General features: G+C 34.5%; 1 protein-coding gene and 2 pseudogenes across 1 annotated transcript; 1 reads left to right on the top strand and 2 right to left on the bottom strand.

Moving 5' to 3' along the window:
* The first annotated feature begins 1815 nt into the window (after positions 1–1815).
* LOC120138510 lies at positions 1816–15456 on the top strand (annotated as a pseudogene).
* LOC120138561 lies at positions 9715–12941 on the bottom strand (annotated as a pseudogene).
* Positions 15457–15743: 287 nt separating the features above from the next.
* LOC120138515 (probable prolyl 4-hydroxylase 7) lies at positions 15744–18345 on the bottom strand. Its single transcript, XM_039153961.1, has 7 exons — positions 18170–18345; positions 17988–18045; positions 17810–17914; positions 16817–16874; positions 16557–16732; positions 16383–16443; positions 15744–16075 (listed from the first exon to the last, which is right to left on the bottom strand). The coding sequence occupies exons 1-7, from the start codon at positions 18325–18327 to the stop codon at positions 15771–15773; spliced, it is 921 nt and encodes a 306-aa protein (XP_039009892.1). The 5' UTR covers positions 18328–18345; the 3' UTR covers positions 15744–15770.
* Positions 18346–18798: the final 453 nt, after the last annotated feature.

Here is an 18798-nt window from a genome sequence, read left to right as displayed (position 1 = left end):
ATGCCTTAGCTACCATGGCAGTATCATTCAAAGCTGGCGACGAATCTAAAATGATACCAATTGACATGCAGTCATATGAGTACCCGACTCATTGTTACCAAATCGAAGAGATAAAAGACACCAAATATTGGTACCACGATATTCTGCAATACATTAAGAATCAAAGTTATCCAGAAGAAGCCACCAAAATTGACAATAGAACAACCAGAGGATGACAGCTGGATATGTTCTTAACGGAGAAATCTTATACAAGAAAAGCCATGATCAAGTCTTGCTAAGATGTGTAGATGCAGAATTGGCAAAAATTATATTGGAGGAAATACATGACAGAGTTTGTGGAACTCATACAAATGGACATATGATGACAAGACAAGTTATTAGATGCAAATACTTTTGGTCCACATTGGAGGGTAACTGTATCAACTATACTAGAAGATGTCATAAGTGCCAAATCTATGGGGATAAAATAAATATTCTGCCTCACCCTCTTCACGTGATGACGACATTGTGACCCTTTTCTATGTGGGGCATGGATGTCATTGGACAAATCCATCCAAAAGCTTCAAATGGTCATCAGTTCATTCTTGTAGAAATTGACTATTTTACCAAATGGGTGGAAACTGCATCATATGCCAGAGTCACTCAGTCCATTATTTGTAAGTTCTTGAAAAGGGAGATCATATGTCAGAGATGAATGAAGCAGTAGAAGAAGAAAACAAAAATATCAAGAAAATAGGGGGAGAAAACAACTGAAACATACAAGGATTGGCATGAAAAGTTACCTTTTGCTTTGTTTTCTTATCGAACTTCGGTATGAACTTCGACTGGGGCAACCCCATTTTCATTAGCATATAGGATAGAGACAGTGTTGACCATTGAGGTGGAGATCTTATCACTCTGAGTTTTGTCAGAAGTTAAACTGGATGATGCAGAATGGGTACTAACTCGATATGATCAATTGAACCTAATAGAATAAAAAAGGTTGAAAGCCATTCACCATGGTCAACTTTACCAAAGACGAATGATCTGAGCACACAACAAGAAGGTGCACCCAAGAGTAATCCATGAGGGAGATCTTGTAATTAAAAAGATTTGGCCAATCCAAAAAGACTTCAGAGGAAAGTGGATGTCAAATTGGGAATAACCTTATGTCGTAAAAAGTCTTTCTCCTAAGGAGCGCTGATCTTGACTGAAATGGATGACTACCTAATCCTGTTAATTTTGACACAGTTAAGAAGTATTTCGCTTAAGGTGAAAACTCGAAAGGGCCCTGAGTTGAAGTTTTAAAAAAAACATTTAGAGTGAAAACCTGAAAGGACGCTCTAAATTAAAAAGAAAAAAAACAAAACAAATAGTGGGTCCAAGATGAAAACCCACAAAGGGCAACTTGAAACCAATGAAGGATCCAAATTAAAAACCCGAAAGGGCGATTTGGATAATGATCTGAGGTTCGCGCACGGGAAGGTACCGGATCAGGGCAATAAAACATCATGGCATCCAAGTCTACATGAAATTTAGTCATTTGAGAGGAACTATGCAATCTTCCAAACATTGTCACATCTTTCAAGTCCCCTTAACAAAAGCTACACTTAAAAGTCACTTAACAATGCATCAGTTCAAAAGCGTATGTATTATCAAGATTTAAGGCATGTACTGTTGAACTACATTTTGATATAACAATTAAGGCAAAATGTTTTTGGACTTGAATTAAATTTATTCAAAGTTTTCAAAAATAATTCAAAGTCCATTTAATAGTGGAATTGAGCACAAAATGATTTTCTGTACAATAAGTATCGATATTTCTTACAGTATCGATACCTCATGAACAGTACCGATAATGTTCATATGGTACAGATACCAAAGGTAAGGGAAGTATCGATACTCACTAGGTAGTATCGATATTACCAGCATTGTTCAAATTCCATAATGTAAAAATGGTACTGATACTCAAAGGGGTATCGATACTACTTTGTATAGTAATATCATACTATAGGTATAATATCGATACCATCAGGCCCCAACAAATAGTAACATCTAGTTAATTTAAATATAACAAAGGTAGGTATCGATACTCCCTTTAGGAGTACCGATACCCTCTATTTTGGAAAACTTTATTTTGCACGAAAATTGATCCCCAATGGCTCTAAAACACTCCCAACAGCTAGAAACGACCACAACAACATTCCAACATATAAATACAAGTTGAGGACACCTGAATAAGGGTTAGAAAACACTTATCTAAGCAACCAAACACAAGAGAAATTTTTTTTATTCTTAATTTCGTTTCTCTTGTATATATTGTCTTCAAGAGATTGCCTTCAAGTCCATCAATGAGAGATATCAAGATTCAAGTGAAGAGGTGGATGAAGACGATGATGAAGAAGAAGAGATGAAGAAGAAGATATGGCCAAGCTCTTCAAAAATTTCAAGAGATTCATGACTTCCAAGGAAAGTGAAGCATGAATCGATCAAGAAGAAGAGTCCCCCTGTGTGCTTCAATTGTCAAAGAACGGGGCATGTCAAGTATGAATGCCCTCTCCTAAAGAAGAATGGATCATCCAAGAAAAAGACATTTGTGGTGGCTTTGAGTGATGAAGATGACTCCCATGATGAAGATGAAGTAGTCAACCTATGCTTCATGGCCATCGAAGGAGATTCAATGGTATCTTCTAACTCCAATTATTAAAATTCATATTCTTTTTATGTGTTACAAGATGCTTATAATGAGTTATATTTGGAATTTGAGACCATGAATTCCAAATATAAGAAATTAATTTCAAAACTCAAAGTTGAAAATTATTTGGAAAATTGATTTTAAAAATCAAAATGAAATTTTGAAAAATGATTTAGAGTTTTCAAAAGTCAAATCAATGATTTAGAGAAAGAAAAATTTGATTTGAAAAGTTAAGTTTGAAAGCTTAACAAAAGAAAAATAATTAATTTCTCAAAACAACTCATTATGTTTAAAAATGGCAAATTGCTCACATTGTCATTTTTATGGTCATTTAGAACAACTTGTCCCATAAAGAAAATAAAATCTTTTAAAATTAGACAAGTATGAGTTCCTAATGGAACAAGGGACATCGAAACTAACGTCCAAGGATCCAAAGAAATTTGGATACAAAATCCAAATAAATATCTCTTGTAGGTGTGTGGGAGCAATGGTGATGAAAGTGAAGATATTCAAATGCTCTAGCTACACTGAAAAAGGAATGGGCAACCTCTAAGCTTAATGCTTTTGATTTTGATTATTTGGTTGCTCATTTAGTTTTAAGCATGCATGAGTTTATATCTTAAATGGCTATGTTTTTTTTTTCATCTCATGTATATTGAAAAAGTTTTATGATGAACATTTTAAAAATTTTAATGATTTTTCATAATTTTTCGTTCATCATAATGAATTTTGGTCAAAATTGATTTTCAATGCAAATGATATATCTCTAACAATTGATATCAACTTTTTAAATGCTTTGTTTTTACAAATTTTAATTTTTTTTTACCTAAATTTAAATGTTTATGCATGCGTTTTAAATGTTAAAGATATCTCTCTAACAATTGATATCAACTTTTTAAATGCTTTGTTTTTACAAATTTTAATTTTTTGACCTAAATTTAAATGTTTATGCATGTGTTTTAAATGTTAAAGATATCTCTCTAACAATTGATATCAAATTCTTCAAATGCATAACATTTTTGAAAGCTTTATGCACATGTACTTAATTTCAATTATTGGTATTGCATAAAGTATTGTAGATTTGGATATATTGAATTTCATGTGCTACTAAATGTTTGTTACTCTTTGTTGAAATTCAATTTTGTTTAAGTGTCAATATTTGAAAGCTATTTTGTTTGGAATACACTTTTTGAGGGGGAGCTTTTGATTTTTCAAATGATTTTATGATAAAATTTAACACTTATTCTCCAAAGTTATTTTAGAACTTTAAAGTTGAATTATTTTTTATATAACAAAAAGGGGGAGAAATATGTGTTTGAAAAATTCAATTTCTTAATGAAAAAGGGGGAGCTGAATATTTTCACATATTTTCCAACAAATGATATCTTTTTCATTAAACATTTTATTAAGGGGGAGTTTTGCCAAAAACAAATTTTCAAATGTTTTGTTATATCAAAAAGGGGGAGATTGTTGAACTATATTTTGATATAACAATTAAGGCAAAATGTTTGTGGACTTGAATTAAATTTATTCAAAGTTTTCAAAAATAATTCAAAGTCCATTTAAAAGTGGAATTGAGCACAAAATGATTTTTTGTATAAGAAGTATAGATAATGTTCTTACAGTATCGATACCTCATGAACAGTACTGATATTGTTCATATGGTACCGATACCAAAGGTAAGGGAAGTACCAATACTCACTAGGTAGTATCGAATACTACCATCATTGCTCAAGTTCCAGAATGCAAAAATGGTATCGATACCCAAAGGGGTACCGATACTACTTTGTATAGTAGTATTGATACTATAGGCATAGTTTCGATACCATCATACCCCAATGGCTAGTTAATTTAAATATAAAAAAGGTAGTATCGAAACTCCCTTTAGGAGTATCAATACCCTCTATTCTGGACAGATTTATTTTCCACGAAAATTGATCCCCAACAGCTCCAAAACACTCCCAACGGCTAGAAACGGCCACAACAACATTCCAACCTATAAATACAAGTTGAGGACACTTGAAGAAGGATTAGAAAACACCTATCCAAGTAATCAAACACAAGAGAAGAGTTTTGTATTCTTATTTTCATTTCTCTTGTAAATATTGTGTTTGTGTGAGATTAATTCCTTGTAGACACCTACCTTTGAGAGGTTTATTTGTTTATTTCTTTTTATCATTTTGTAAAGGGGTTTTGGTTCTATCTTAGCCAATTCAAAAGATACGGAATTGTAAAGGTTACTCTTGATCCTTGAAAAAGAACTAACCAATTAGTGGATTTGTTAGAAAATCCTAAGTGAGGAGCTTAGGTAGTGGATGTAGACTTAGTTGAGAAGTCGAACCACTATAAATCTTTGTGTTCATTGTCTTATCTTTTTTCTCTCATTACACTCTAAACACATTTTTATCAATTCACCCCTTTTGCAACTCTTTCGGTTGTTCAATTGAGCCTCTTCAAATCCTAACATGTACTTGTTTTCCTGTATATCTTGACTTTTCGGAATGTTTGCCATGTATTCATTTTCATCCTCATAAATAAATATTGTCATTTCTCAAAATGAAAAGTAATTCTTTTTAAGCATCTACCATTGAAATTAAATAAGAATAATTTATTCATTTTTCGTAAAATATTATTGCGTATTAATGCACAAAGATTTCCTAAAATACAGGTGTTCGGAAGCTAATAAAGGTTCTTGCACCATACTCGAAAGAATGACCTGAATGCTATAAATAAAAAGGCATTGATTAAATCAAGACTATAAGTAAAACTTTTTTTTGCAAGTTGCCAGAGTGTATATCAGATCAGAGCCCGTTGAAGAGTCCAAGATCAAGGATCAGAAATACAATATTGACAAGAATCAAGAGTCATCCAGAATGACAGCAAGATATTGAGATTTCTCTCTAAACACTAAAATAACATATGTTGCATATGCATTTTAGGTATGCATAGAACATTGCATCCATAACATCGCATGTATGCATAATTTTGTAGATTTGTTTCGGAGTCAATTTCAACTTCACAATAAGGAATATCGAACTAAAAAAAAGCTCAAGATTAAAAACAATACGGCCTGTCCAACTTGGATTTCAACTTCACGATGAAGGATATCCTGCTCAAGGAAAATATATTCAACCTGGACTCAACTTCACGACGAAAGAGTCACCCACGATTTCAACTTCACGAAGAAGTATGTCATGCCCAACAGATCGACTTAACTTCACAAAGAATGAGTCATCTTCAACAATAAGGAACTATCTCTCAACTAAGGTCATCTAGTCAAATTCCAACTTCACGAAGAAGGGTATTGGGCTTGAAGGAGACGGTGATGATTTCTCCTCCTACCCTATACATCGAGCTAGATTTCAACTTTGCAGCGAAGGATGTCATGCTCAACTAACTCAACTTTAGGACGAAGGGGTCAACAACAATTTCAAATTCATAACGAAGGATATTGTTTTCAAAAACATCTCAAGATCCACTCAACTTTACAATGAATGAGTCATACAACTCCACGGTAAGAAACCATTTCCTATTGTTAAGTTGAATTTCAACTCCGCGACGGAGGATATTAGATAAAAGAATCGACTGCAACATTGAGATCGACAATAACCTTGTTTGCAAGCCCCGAACAAAAATTTGTGTCCTTTTATCTTTACCCAATTTCTTGTTTCACGATAAATGGGCAAAAAGGGGCAGCTGTAGACACTTATTTCCGTTCGGGGTCTTTATTATATTATATAGCATAGTATATATAACCATGTAATATATAGTTTTTAAAATAACTTTGAAAACATATAATATATAGTTTTTCAAAAATATTTTTGAAAACATATAATATATAGTTTTTAAAAAATATTTTTGAAAACGTATAATATGTAGTTTTTAAAATAACTTTGAAAACGTATAATATATAGTTTTTAAAAAAATATTTTTGAAAACGTATAATATATAGTTTTTTAAATATTTTTGAAAACGTATAATATATAGTTTTTAAAAATACTTTTGAAAACTTATAATATATAAATTTTTAAAAACGACTTTGAAAACATATACAATATAATGGTTTTGAAAACATTTAAAAAACTTATATAATATAGTTTTTCATTGTTATTATATTATTTATTATTTTTATTTATTTATTTTATTAATTTTTCAGGTCCAAATCAAAGGCATAGTCCAAGTCCAACAGTCCAAAGAGCCCAGTAAGGAACCCAAGAGGGTGGGTAAGCCTGACCCATCAAGCCAACCCGGTGAGCCCAACAAAGCTAGGCTTTGAATAATTAGCAAAGGGCGCCGCACGGTTCACAGTCATTAGATCGAAGATAGATCAAGACCCATATTGAAGATAGATAGAGTTTCAACCTTAGTACCAGCGCCGTACAGGAGTAACAGCCGTTGGATCTGGTTCAAATGATCCAAAGGCATATCGAGAAACCTTAAATGTACCCACCGACCGAACAACGGGCATGCACCAACAAAACAACCAAAATTGAGAAAAGCACCAAAAATTGACTAAGCAAAGGAACCCCGGCTAAATCGGGACTGCACCATCCCGTTTAGCCGGTCAACAACAACTTCCTTAAGCCCGAGTAAATCGGAGACAAGGGAAACAACCCGTCAAAGTCAGAAATAACCCCATCGGGGGCTATATAAATACCACGCCGGACACAGCAGAAAGAGAGGGAGAGCAAGCCAAGAAATCCGAGCAAAATAGAGAGGAAAAATCGAAGAAAAATAACAATCACAACAAAGAAAAGCAAAGCGTTAGCATCGGAGAAACTAAACACCAAAATGCCAAAAACAAAGCATTAACAAAGCCCAAAACCGTTCGATATACTTCTAAAAACCCATAAAAACACCCATAAAAAACCAATCCTTAAGCCTCAGTTCTGCTAGGCGGAGGAAAGTACGGTTGCGGGGAAACCAAAAGTCGCTGGAAAACGAAGGAGCTCGTTGGAAAAAGGTAAAACCTGAAATTTATTTTTTAGATCTACGTTGTTTGGGGACTTTACAAGGAATTTAGGGTTTGTTTCGGTATTGGGTTGTTGAGGGGAATGTTTTAGGGTAGTTTTACGATTTCCGGCCCCGGTGGTGGTGGTCGGAGTGGCGGCCGAGCGGCGGTGCGAGGATAGAGCGGTGGTCGGCCATTCGACCGAGTAGTGAGAGAGTTGAGAGAGTTTGGGGGTTTGGTTTAGGGGAAGGGGTGAGAAATGAAAAATTTTGTTAATTTTGGGGTATTTATAAGGGTGGGCTACTTTGTAAATATGAAATAGTTAAATTATTTTCACGTCTGATACTTTGATATGTAATTCATTTTAGTCACCTGTTATAAATTGGCCTTTGAATCTTGAATTAATCCTTGTTATATTTCTAATATTTTGTAATTTAACCCCCCTAATTTCAATCTTCATTTATTATTTTTTTCTTTTGATTTTGATTCTTCATTTTTTATTTTAACGCATTTTTTTTTTTTTTTTATTATTATTTTGAAAATTAATATTTTCTTCATTTTATTTTATTTTGTTTTTATTTTTATTTTTCTCTTTCAACATAATTTTTTAACCTTTTTTCCTTCTTTGGTTTATTTAATATTTATCTTTCAATCTAACATTTTTGAATTTTTAGGGGCAATTTTAATCGATCAAATGTAGGTAATTCGGATCAAATCTTTAAATTTCAATTTAACTTTTAATTTTCGCAATTAAGACAACCATGAAATTAAATTGGTACCGAAAGGGCAGTACAAGGGTGCTAATCCTTGACTGTAATCGACTCCCGAATCCGATATATTTCTGGAAAAACGTAGATCAGGTAAAATGGTAAATTAAGATGTTCGATCAACTTTTTTTTTTAAATAAATGATCGGTGGCGGCTCTAACATATTTATTTAAGTCGAAGCTCAATTCCAGACCCACCCTAAGACGGTTACGAAAGTCTTAAAGATATTTGTACTCTTTCTTTCACTAAGATTTTTCCCCCACATGATTTTAATTTTAATAAGATTTTAACGAGGCATATTATATTTATACATATCCAAAGAGGAGTGTTTTGAGTGTTTATTTATGTGGATGTCAATCATGAGTAGAACTTTATGTATAAGATAATATTTTTATGTACTTTATTATTATGTCTTTAATATTTTTAATATTAAAGTTCTATATTACATCTACTACTTATGGCTATAAATATAAACGTTGAACAATTAATCTGAATATATTCACATTGAAAAAGCAATACAAAATTCTTTCTTTTCTCGTACGTCTACTTATTTTATTTTACAACACAATTTTAATTATTAAAATGAATAAATAATATTTTTATAGGACAAAGAGCATAAAAAAGTAATTATTTATGGGTTTATTAAAGGATTGACTTAAATGTTGTTTTTTAATAGTCTCAGATGATCACAATATAGTATATGTCCATAATTTTTTGGGGGTAATATATGTCAAATAGCACTCATCTTTATGCTCGGGATCGAAAATGCCACTTACGTTTCAATTTTGCCAATTTTAGCACGGACGTTTATGTTTCACTTCATTTTTGCCACTCCACCGTTAATTCGTTAACGACACGATGACATGGCATGGATGGGCCGTGACGGTGATGACATGGATGCCTTACCAAAACGACGTTGTTTCAACACAACTATTTTGATGCTCAATAAAGACAAAACGACGTCGTTTTTCTTGAAAAAGTTATTGAAATATTATGCAACTAGAGGGATTTGAACCCCAAACCCCTTAAAATTAAACTAAATGCTTAACCATTGAACTACATTATATATTTTCTGTTATATTTTCTATAAAAGTTATAAAATGGACCAATTCCTTCAAGCTTTAACAACCTAAAACGCTTGAAACGACTCGAAATCCAACGAAACTATATTTCCTGTGAGTTTCCTGATATGGGTTCACTTAGAAAGCTTTACTTTCTCGACGCTAGCGATAACAAAGTATTCGGCCAAGTCCCATCAACGTTTCCAGTATCTCTCGTCGAGCTCTCGATGAGGAACAATATCCTAGACAACATCGACAATATTATGTTCTTACAAGTTCTAAATCCCTCTAATCATTCCCTCTACTGATACCAGTTCCTCTTTGTCTACCAACAACATCAATTTCATCCATAAATACAATACATGGGGCATTCTCCTTGGCCTTCTTGAAAAGATCACGAACTCGAGAGGCACCGACACCAACAAACATTTCAACAAACTCTGAACATGAAATGGAGAACAATGGCACACTAGCTTCACCAGCAATTACCTTGGCGAGAAGAGTCTTTCCGGTTCCAAGAGGACAAATGAGAAGAACACCTTTATAGATACGAGCCCCGACTACAATAAACCTCTCTGGCTTCTTCAAGAACTCGACAACCTCCATGAAGTCCTGCTTCGCTTCATCAACTCTAGCAACATCATCAAATGTCATGCCATTGTTAGGCTCCATCTGAAACTTTGATTAAAATTGACCAAAGGCAAGGGGGAAGCCAGGACCACCCGGTCCACCCATTCCTCCAGATGATCTCCTCGAAAGAAGGAATAACCCTCCAATCAAGATTTAGTGGGAATGCGAGATTGCCAATCATGTTAAACAATAGTGAACCAGATTCTTCTTAAGCATTATGAGCAGCAAAGTCAATGTTCTTTTCCCTAAACTTCTGAAGAAGCTCTTGGCTGAATCCTAGAAGCTGCACATGGACTCGGTGAACACGGTTTCCCAACTCAGGAGAGACAACCTCCATGATAGATATCGTGCCATTTTCATACAAATCCACTTTTTAACCCTGTCATTGTCCAAATACTCCAAAAAAACTAGAGTAGGACATTCTCGAGGAATAAACCCCTTGTTCATTGGCATTTGCTTTCCCATTTCATAGTAAAGCCAAAACTCTAATTCCAACACTTCCAAGTAACGACCGTAAGAATTCCATTCTTCCTTCATGTTGTTTAGGTTTTAAAGATCCCTTTACAAGGACACCGTTCGATCTCCTACCCAGCGAAGAGATGCTAGGGTAAATACAATATGCTTTCCAGATAAGTCTCTACTCAACTTTGATTTTGTTATGTGGGTAGACAAACCCTTGTTTCATCTTCGAGGAGCTTCTCCATTGATTCCCCCTCATAGATGTTCAACACCAACTTAAAAATTGTACTGGAAACAAAGCCTACGAGGCAAAGCAAGAAGAAACCAAAGAAAATTAAGAAGACAAGAAGGTACGCTATAAGACTTTCGTCATCGGAGAGCGAATCGCCAGCGAGGTTGTCGAGCTTCTTGCAGCGGATGATACCGTGCACAGTGGACGACAGAGTGAGGGAGAGTTTTGTGGTGGTGAAGAAATGGGAGTTTTGTGGTGGCGAATCTCCAACTTTTCTCAGGTAATACAGATGCTACGTGGACTAAATAACTTTGAAAAAGCCGTTCATGTCATCGCCGTCACGACATTGGCATGCCATGTCATCGTGCCGTCAACGGATTAACGGCGGAGTGGCAAAATTGAAGTGAAACATAAACGTCCGTGCTAAAATTGGCAAAATTGAAACGTCAGTTCCATTTTTGACCCCGAGCATAAAGATGAGTGGTATTTGACATAGATTACCCTTTTTTGTCAATTGACAACGCACCTTACAGACATAACTGCTCAAACTCAGATCCTATAGAAAGAACAACATTCAGTTTTATCCTTGATGTCACTTAATGGGTTATCGACTTCTTATTCAATGAGTTATTAACTTCCTACGAAAGGTCATATGTGTACTCTTTCTTCCATTAAGATTTTTTTCATAGGATTTTTATCTTATTAATATTTTAAAGAGGCACATTATATTTATACATATCTATGTATAAGTTAAGATTTTGATGTACTTTTTTATTATGTCTTCAATATTCATTAGTATTAAAGTTATATATTACATCTATCATTTTTGGTTATAAATATAGAGGTTGAAGAATTAATATCAATATTTTCACATTGAGAAAACAATAAAAATCTTTCTTTTCCCATACATCTACTTTATTTATTTATTTTACAACACAACTTTAATTATTAAAATAAATAAATAATATTTTTATAGGACAAAGAACATAAAAAGGTAATTATTTATGGGTTTATTAAAGGATTGACTTAAATGTTGTTTTAAATAGTCTAAGATGATCATAATATAATATATATTCATATTTTTTAATTAATTGAAACACATATTTTATAGACACAACTGTCAAACTCAAATCCTGTAAAAAAAACAACATTTACGTTTATCATTAATGTCACTCAATAGGTTATTGACTCCTTACTCAATGAGTTCTTAACTTCCTACGCGAGGCCAATGATAATAAAAGTAAAAAAAACTGACACCCCTAAAGTTTTAAAAAAAATTCATTACACACGATAAAGATTGAAATTTTTTAACTAAATCGTTTTAGAAAATTTTATGAAACTTTGGAAAAAAAATAATAGTTTAATCAAACTCCATCACAATTGTTAAAAAATTTCATTAAACCTTCTAAAGTTTTTAAATTAAATATATCCTTAATTTTTTTATTAAACTCTCAATATTTAAAAAAAGGTAAATTTCATAAATATCACTGATGTTTGAGTAAATTTTTGTTTTCTCTATTAAAGTTTCAAAACTAACGAATTGATAACTAATATAATTTATTTATAACAAACTAGTCACTCACCGTTAACCTTGTTATCGAAGATAACATAATATAGATATAACACTTTATAGACTTTGACTTCAACAAAAATATATTTGTAATAAATCCTTCTCTCTTTTTCTACATTTCTTTCTCTTCTTTATCTTTTATCATCTTCCAAATAATCATTGGTTTTCACATCATGAAAATATATGTTTTCCTTCAATGGGTAGCTTGAGTGTCATCAATAATCGTTTGGAAAATCCTAAGGATCCATCGAATTCTGCAAATGATTTATGCATATTGAATTTAGTTTCAGACCTACATCTGCAAAACAGAAAGAAAAAAACTTTTCTGTATCAATTCCAGACGTAATCAAAACAACATTACCATTTTTGTATAGGAAAAGGAGGGAGCTTGTCTCAACAACTTAGATTGCATGGTTTTCTTCATTTAATTAATGTTTCTTTTAAGGTTCATAACAATGGCAATTGCTGGCAATGCAACCAATTGATCAATCGTGCACACCTATCCACTTCTTAGAAATACAAATAAAAAACCTCTATAGCCCTTTTCCTAGTTTGATCTTCACTTGATCGGCAGCTTGACCTCAGTTTTCCCACCATTCCGGAAGCTCATTGTTCCTACCCTCAGTTCAGGCGGCTCAAAAGCGACTTGAATCCATTGATTCAAGGGCCTTTTTAACTTTCGTGCACAAAGATACAAATTGCTTGTTTGTCATGAGTAGGAAAATCAACGGTTATTTGGAAGATGGTGAAAGATAAAGAAGAGAAAGAAAGGGGGAAAATGAGAGGGAGGGGTTTATTAAAAAAATATTCTTTTTGAAGTCAAAGTGTGGATAACGTGATCATAAAGTATCACATCAGTATTATGTTATCTTGAGTAATGGCGATTAATGACGATTGGTCAATTTATTATAATTTGATAATATTAGTATTATAAATTGATAAGATTAACGACTAATCAAATTAATGATATTTTCCCGTAGTTGTAGGGTATTCTGATAGAACAGATCTTCCTCTTTAGACTTTTCCACTCATGGTACGCGCTAATTTACTCGCTTCAAACTTCAAAGTCATTGTCTCACTCTATGCGTCCAACAACAAGAATAATCAAATGTACACTGCTTCGTCGTCTAAATCACAAATAAAACTCTGGGTTTTCTTGTTTCTTTTGTTGGTGATAAACAATGAAGGGATATTTTTCCAGCTTCCTGGTTTTGGCTTGGATGCTTCTCCCGTGGCTTGTTTTGTCAGCTGTAACTGAGAACGATATGAGGTGCCTTAAAGGAGTCCATAGTTCGCTACACGACCCAGATGACAAAATAAGCAGTTGGAATTTCCACAACAATTCCGTTGCTTTTATATGCAATTCTGTTGGAGTTACATGTTGGAACCAAAGGGAAAGCCGGCTGTTTAGTCTTGAACTTCGTGACATGAAACTTTCGGGACACTTGCCTCAATCTTTGGAGTACTGTGGGAGTTTGCAGACTTTGGATCTGTCGGCCAACAATCTTTCTGGTAATATCCCTCCTCAGATATGTTCTTGGTTACCTTATTTAGTAACCCTCAATTTATCCAGCAATGATCTGTCAGGTCCTATACCTCCTGAATTATCAAATTGTGCTTACTTGAACAATTTGGTATTGTCCAATAATAGACTCTCAGGGCCAGTTCCATACCAATTATATGGCTTAACTAGGCTGAAGAGGTTTTCAGTAGCAAATAATCATCTTACCGGTGTTATTCCTTCAGCTTTTGAGGGACATGATAAGGCAGATTTTTCTGGGAATAGAGGTCTTTGCGGGGGTCCTCTTGAAAATTGTAGGGGTACAAGTAGGAGGAATTTAACCATTATAGCTGCAGCTGGGTTTATTTACTTTTTTTTCCTCTTCTTTTTTATAAATCTGGGACCTCAAGGTTATCGGGACCTTAACTGGGTTGTAGGTGCTGTAGTTTCAATGTGGTTTGGGTTTGGGGTCTGGTGTTGGCACCATTTGAGATGGGTGATGCTGAGGAGAAAAGGGTTTATCGGAGGGGATGGTGACGGTGGTTGGGCGGAGAGGTTGAGAGCACACAGATAGACTCAAGTTTCATTGTTTCAGAAGCCACTTGTGAAACTTAAGTTGGCTGATTTAGTGGCTGCCACAAACGGTTTCAGTGCTGAAAACATCATGGTTTCCACTAGGACTGGAACTACTTACCAAGCATTGCTTCCTGATGGATCGGCCCTCCTGATCAAGAGACTCACGAGTTGTAGGATCAGGGAGAAGCAGTTTTGTTCGGAGATGAATCGATTAGGCCAGCTTAGGCATCCAAATGCAACACCCCTTCTGGGATTTTGTATTGCAGGGGATGAAAAGCTGTTAGTTTATAAGCACATGTCTAATGGGACTTTACATTCGTTATTACATGGTAGTATTGCAGCTGTAGATTGGCCAACTCGGTTTCGGATCGGTTTAGGTGCAGCCAGGGGTCTTGCTTGGCTGCACCATAGTTTCTGGCCTCCGTTTATGCAGCAGAACATCAGCTCCAATCTGATTCTTCTCGACGAGGACTTCAATGCCAGGATAATGGACTTCGGAGTGGCAGGGCTTATGAACACCCCAGATGTTTTGGGTGAATTTGGCTATGTAGCTCCAGAGTATTCAACCACTCCTGTAGGTTCACTTCAAGGGGATGTATTTGGATTCGGAGTCGTGCTTCTCGAATTGATAACTAGGCAAAAACCCCTGGAAATTAATGCCGGTGATGAAGAAGGATACACATCCAAGGGTAACTTGGTGGAATGGATAAATAATCTCTCAAACTCCGGAAGAATCAAAGACGCTATCGATGAAACTCTCTGCGGAAAAAGGCACAATGAAGAGATGTTGCATTTCCTCGAAATAGCATTAAACTGTGTCAATCGTCGGCCGAAAATCCGATGGTCAATGTACCAGGTTTACAAGTCATTGAAAAACATGGCTGAAGTAAATGGTTTCGCAGAAGAATTTGATGATCTCCCACTGAGTTTTTAGTGAATCAATGTAGCCTTGTGAGGAAAATTAAGACAAATCTGCAGATTGTGGTGATGCATACAAAATTAAATATTTGTTAAAATACTTTATAGTTGTTGAACTTTAGGTTCTTAAATCTTCAAAGAAAACTTCTTCTCTGACCTTTGTTTTACAATGAAAGTAGAGACTGGTTCTTGAACTTAAAATTAAGGCAAGTAGACAAAAATGAATTTTCTTGTATAGTTTCACTTTAACATGAAAAACTGGTAACGAGGAAAGTTGATAGACATATCGAGGGATCGATTTCAAAAACCTGCTTTGTTTGGAAACAAAGTCCACTTCACCATATCGCAACTCAATTATCTGTATATACAGCTATTAATGCTTAACCATCACCCTTCATAGAACCCGGAAATTGCCCCCGAAAGGCCGCTTTCTAGGAGCATACGTTACAGCTCTTTCTACAATACCCAGGAGAGGCATCCGTACCCACCATGTAATTAGGGTTCCTTTTGCATTCACCGGCCTTCGCCCAGGCAGGACAGCTCTCATTCTCATCAACACAATCCCCCATTGAAGATCGCCTTCTCGATTTACTAAAGGCCCTCACATGGATCCACTTTGTTGCTGACCATTTCTCACCCTTTATCACTGGGCAACTTCCATGCAAACTCTTTTTGTCTGTGGTTGCATCGGGATGCAGACTGAAGAACAGTAATGCATCCCCTTTTCGTGGTTTCACTGCAAGTATTGGCAGTACAGTTGTGTCAAATACCAAAAGCTATATGGTTGGGTTCTAGTAAATCAATTAAATAAGAACAAGATATGGCAGGTTGGCAGTTAAATAGTAGTATCTGCGGAATTCATTGGAATAGCCAATCGAAGTTGTCGGACCATATACCATACCCGTAATTAAATGATTCATGATGATTCGGATACTTGTTCTCCGTTTAACTGAGATTTTATTACTTAGAATCAAGACAAAGTTTCATTATCACGTTCATGTGCTCTAAAATAACTTTAAATCTCCAAGGGTAATAAATTACACCTGCAAATCCGTTTTTCGCACAATCTGACCAGCTTTCATCCTTGATCTGAGTACGTTTTCCCTGCAGAAGGAAAATAGAGAGCGCTGAACTAATAAAATGGAAATGTAACAATGTTATAAACCAAGAAATCGTTAAAAACAGACAGAGACAAGATTTCACATCCAAATGCTTACATCTGCATTTGGAAACACAGTTTCCCCACCACTCTCAACATCAGACAAATACATCAATACAGTGGCAATACGATGACCACCCAGCTGTTGGTTAGCCTTGTCATGAAAATAGTCGAAATGTGGCTCATACTTCTGACCATGCTCATAGTGTAGTATTTGTATGGACTCTCCATTCTCTGTTTGCAATGCCGATAAGAAAAAGGTCTGGCCACATGGATCAAGAAGTCATAGAGTAACAACAAAGAAGCAAAAAAACATACCTTTTGGAAGGAAGGTCCATGCCGCAATCCATGCTTCAATATCAGCAACTACTTCATCCTTTCATCCTGCAAGTGAGAAACAAAAGACATAACACAAGCCTTTTAAGTTCATAAGGCAGCACATAAAAAATGCATATCAAACAATAAGCATAGACTAAACAATCTCTAAACTAAATGAACACATAAGAAACACTTGCATGCATGCACCTGTGACATTAATTTTAAGGCATTGATTTGATAAGGTATAAATGAGCGAGAGACGATATGGCTAACTCATATGTAATAAGCTTTTCAACTGTTCTTAGATGAGGAAACTAATTCTTTTGGTAAAGAAACAAGCCCTGAGATTATGTTTGACTGAATCATGATGGAAAAAGAAGAATCATACAATGCATCAACTATCACCCAAAAATTGGCTAATTAAGAAGACAGTAAAAGCAGAATATAATTTCTTACAGAACATCAATAAAGAATGCCTGACAATTCTGCCATTAAAAGGTTCAAAAGTCAAAATTATTTTTGCAAACTTTTAGTTAATATGATCAAATTTGTCAATACCAAATGCAAGTTCTATAAAAACAGAGCATACTTGAATTATTGTTACCGATTTTATAGCATCCAATGGAGGGGGGAAGGGAACACTGAAAGACTATGAATCTTTTATCTATTCTAGAAAGCTAGATGGTTCATCCGTTATTCAGAAACTACAGCAAGATTTCATTGCATGAAACTACATACTTTCAGTTTAGCCCAACAAAAAATAGTACAAGGAAATCAAATTCAAGTGAAATATCAATTTATTACCATAAAAAAGAAAAGAAATATCAATTCAGTTTACTTCTATCTATAATTATAGTCGTAAATTCACCATTTGAACATGGACATAGTAGAAAATTAACAGCGGCACCGCACTCTAATATAAAAAAAAAAATTCCAATTGATTCACAGATTCAAGCTAAAAAACAAAGAAAAAAGGGTAATTTAATTATATACCTGAGCTTTCCTCAGAAACATGCCGGAGCTGGTTCGAACTTCACTTTCGTCGCTTTTACCTGATTCATTATCTGCCACCATTGATTTCTTTAAATTATCCTTAGCCTGAAATTGATATGATTCTGTTTTTAAAATGAAATAATAAACAAAAATATATATTAAAAATATTGTCGCTTACCAGAGTAATAAGGTGATCACATTCTTCACTCGTCAAAAATCCTTGGTAAATGAAAGCCCTGCAAAAACGGGGGGGGGGGGGAAATTAATCGTACATTTCCCAATTTTGAATAAATTAAACTGAGAAAATAATAAATGTAAAAAAAAGGAACCCGGGGGGGGGCGGAGAGGAATGAAATATACCTAGGATGCCATGAGAGTTGAGTAACATGAGTGGGATCAAACGGAACCGACGAAGATCCTGTCTTCATTTTAATAACCGATCCATTAATCTCAGCCGAAGTCAAATGCAAATGAAGGAAAATGAGAGGAGAGAATCCGAGAAAATGCCGAGAATCCATGGGAAAATGAAATTGGGATTGATTTTTTTGGTTTTCTTTCATTAAGTACTTAATTATGTTCTATTTAAGTGGGAAATCCATGGGGAAGGCTTCTTTCTGTTGTCGTTAAGTAAAAATGTCAAAACCATAAAAATGAATCCGGACGCTTCACAGAAAATAAATGAAAACCATGTGTTTTTCACTTTCCAACTTATATAATGGCATAATACCAAAATTAGCCTCTATTCTATTTTTTTTGGAGCATTTTAGCCCTAATATTTTATTTTAAGACAAAAAAATCCCTAACATTTGACAATTGATCCCTTATTTTTTTTTCTAGGACATTTTCACACTCAACGTTTCATTTTAAGTTAAAAAAAATTCCTATTTTCGAGTGTTAATAGTGTATTAACTAATGATTTTCATATATAGTATTTTTGTCCTAAAATGAAACGTTAAGGGTCAAAATATTAAAAAAAAGAATACGTGCAA

This window comes from Hibiscus syriacus, unplaced genomic scaffold (assembly GCF_006381635.1).
Source record: "Hibiscus syriacus cultivar Baekdansim isolate YM2019G1 unplaced genomic scaffold, ASM638163v2 tig00110694_pilon, whole genome shotgun sequence".
In the NCBI taxonomy this organism is placed as follows: domain Eukaryota; kingdom Viridiplantae; phylum Streptophyta; class Magnoliopsida; order Malvales; family Malvaceae; genus Hibiscus; species Hibiscus syriacus.
Note: the sequence above shows the minus strand (reverse complement) of the source record. Positions and strands in the feature narration are given on the sequence as shown.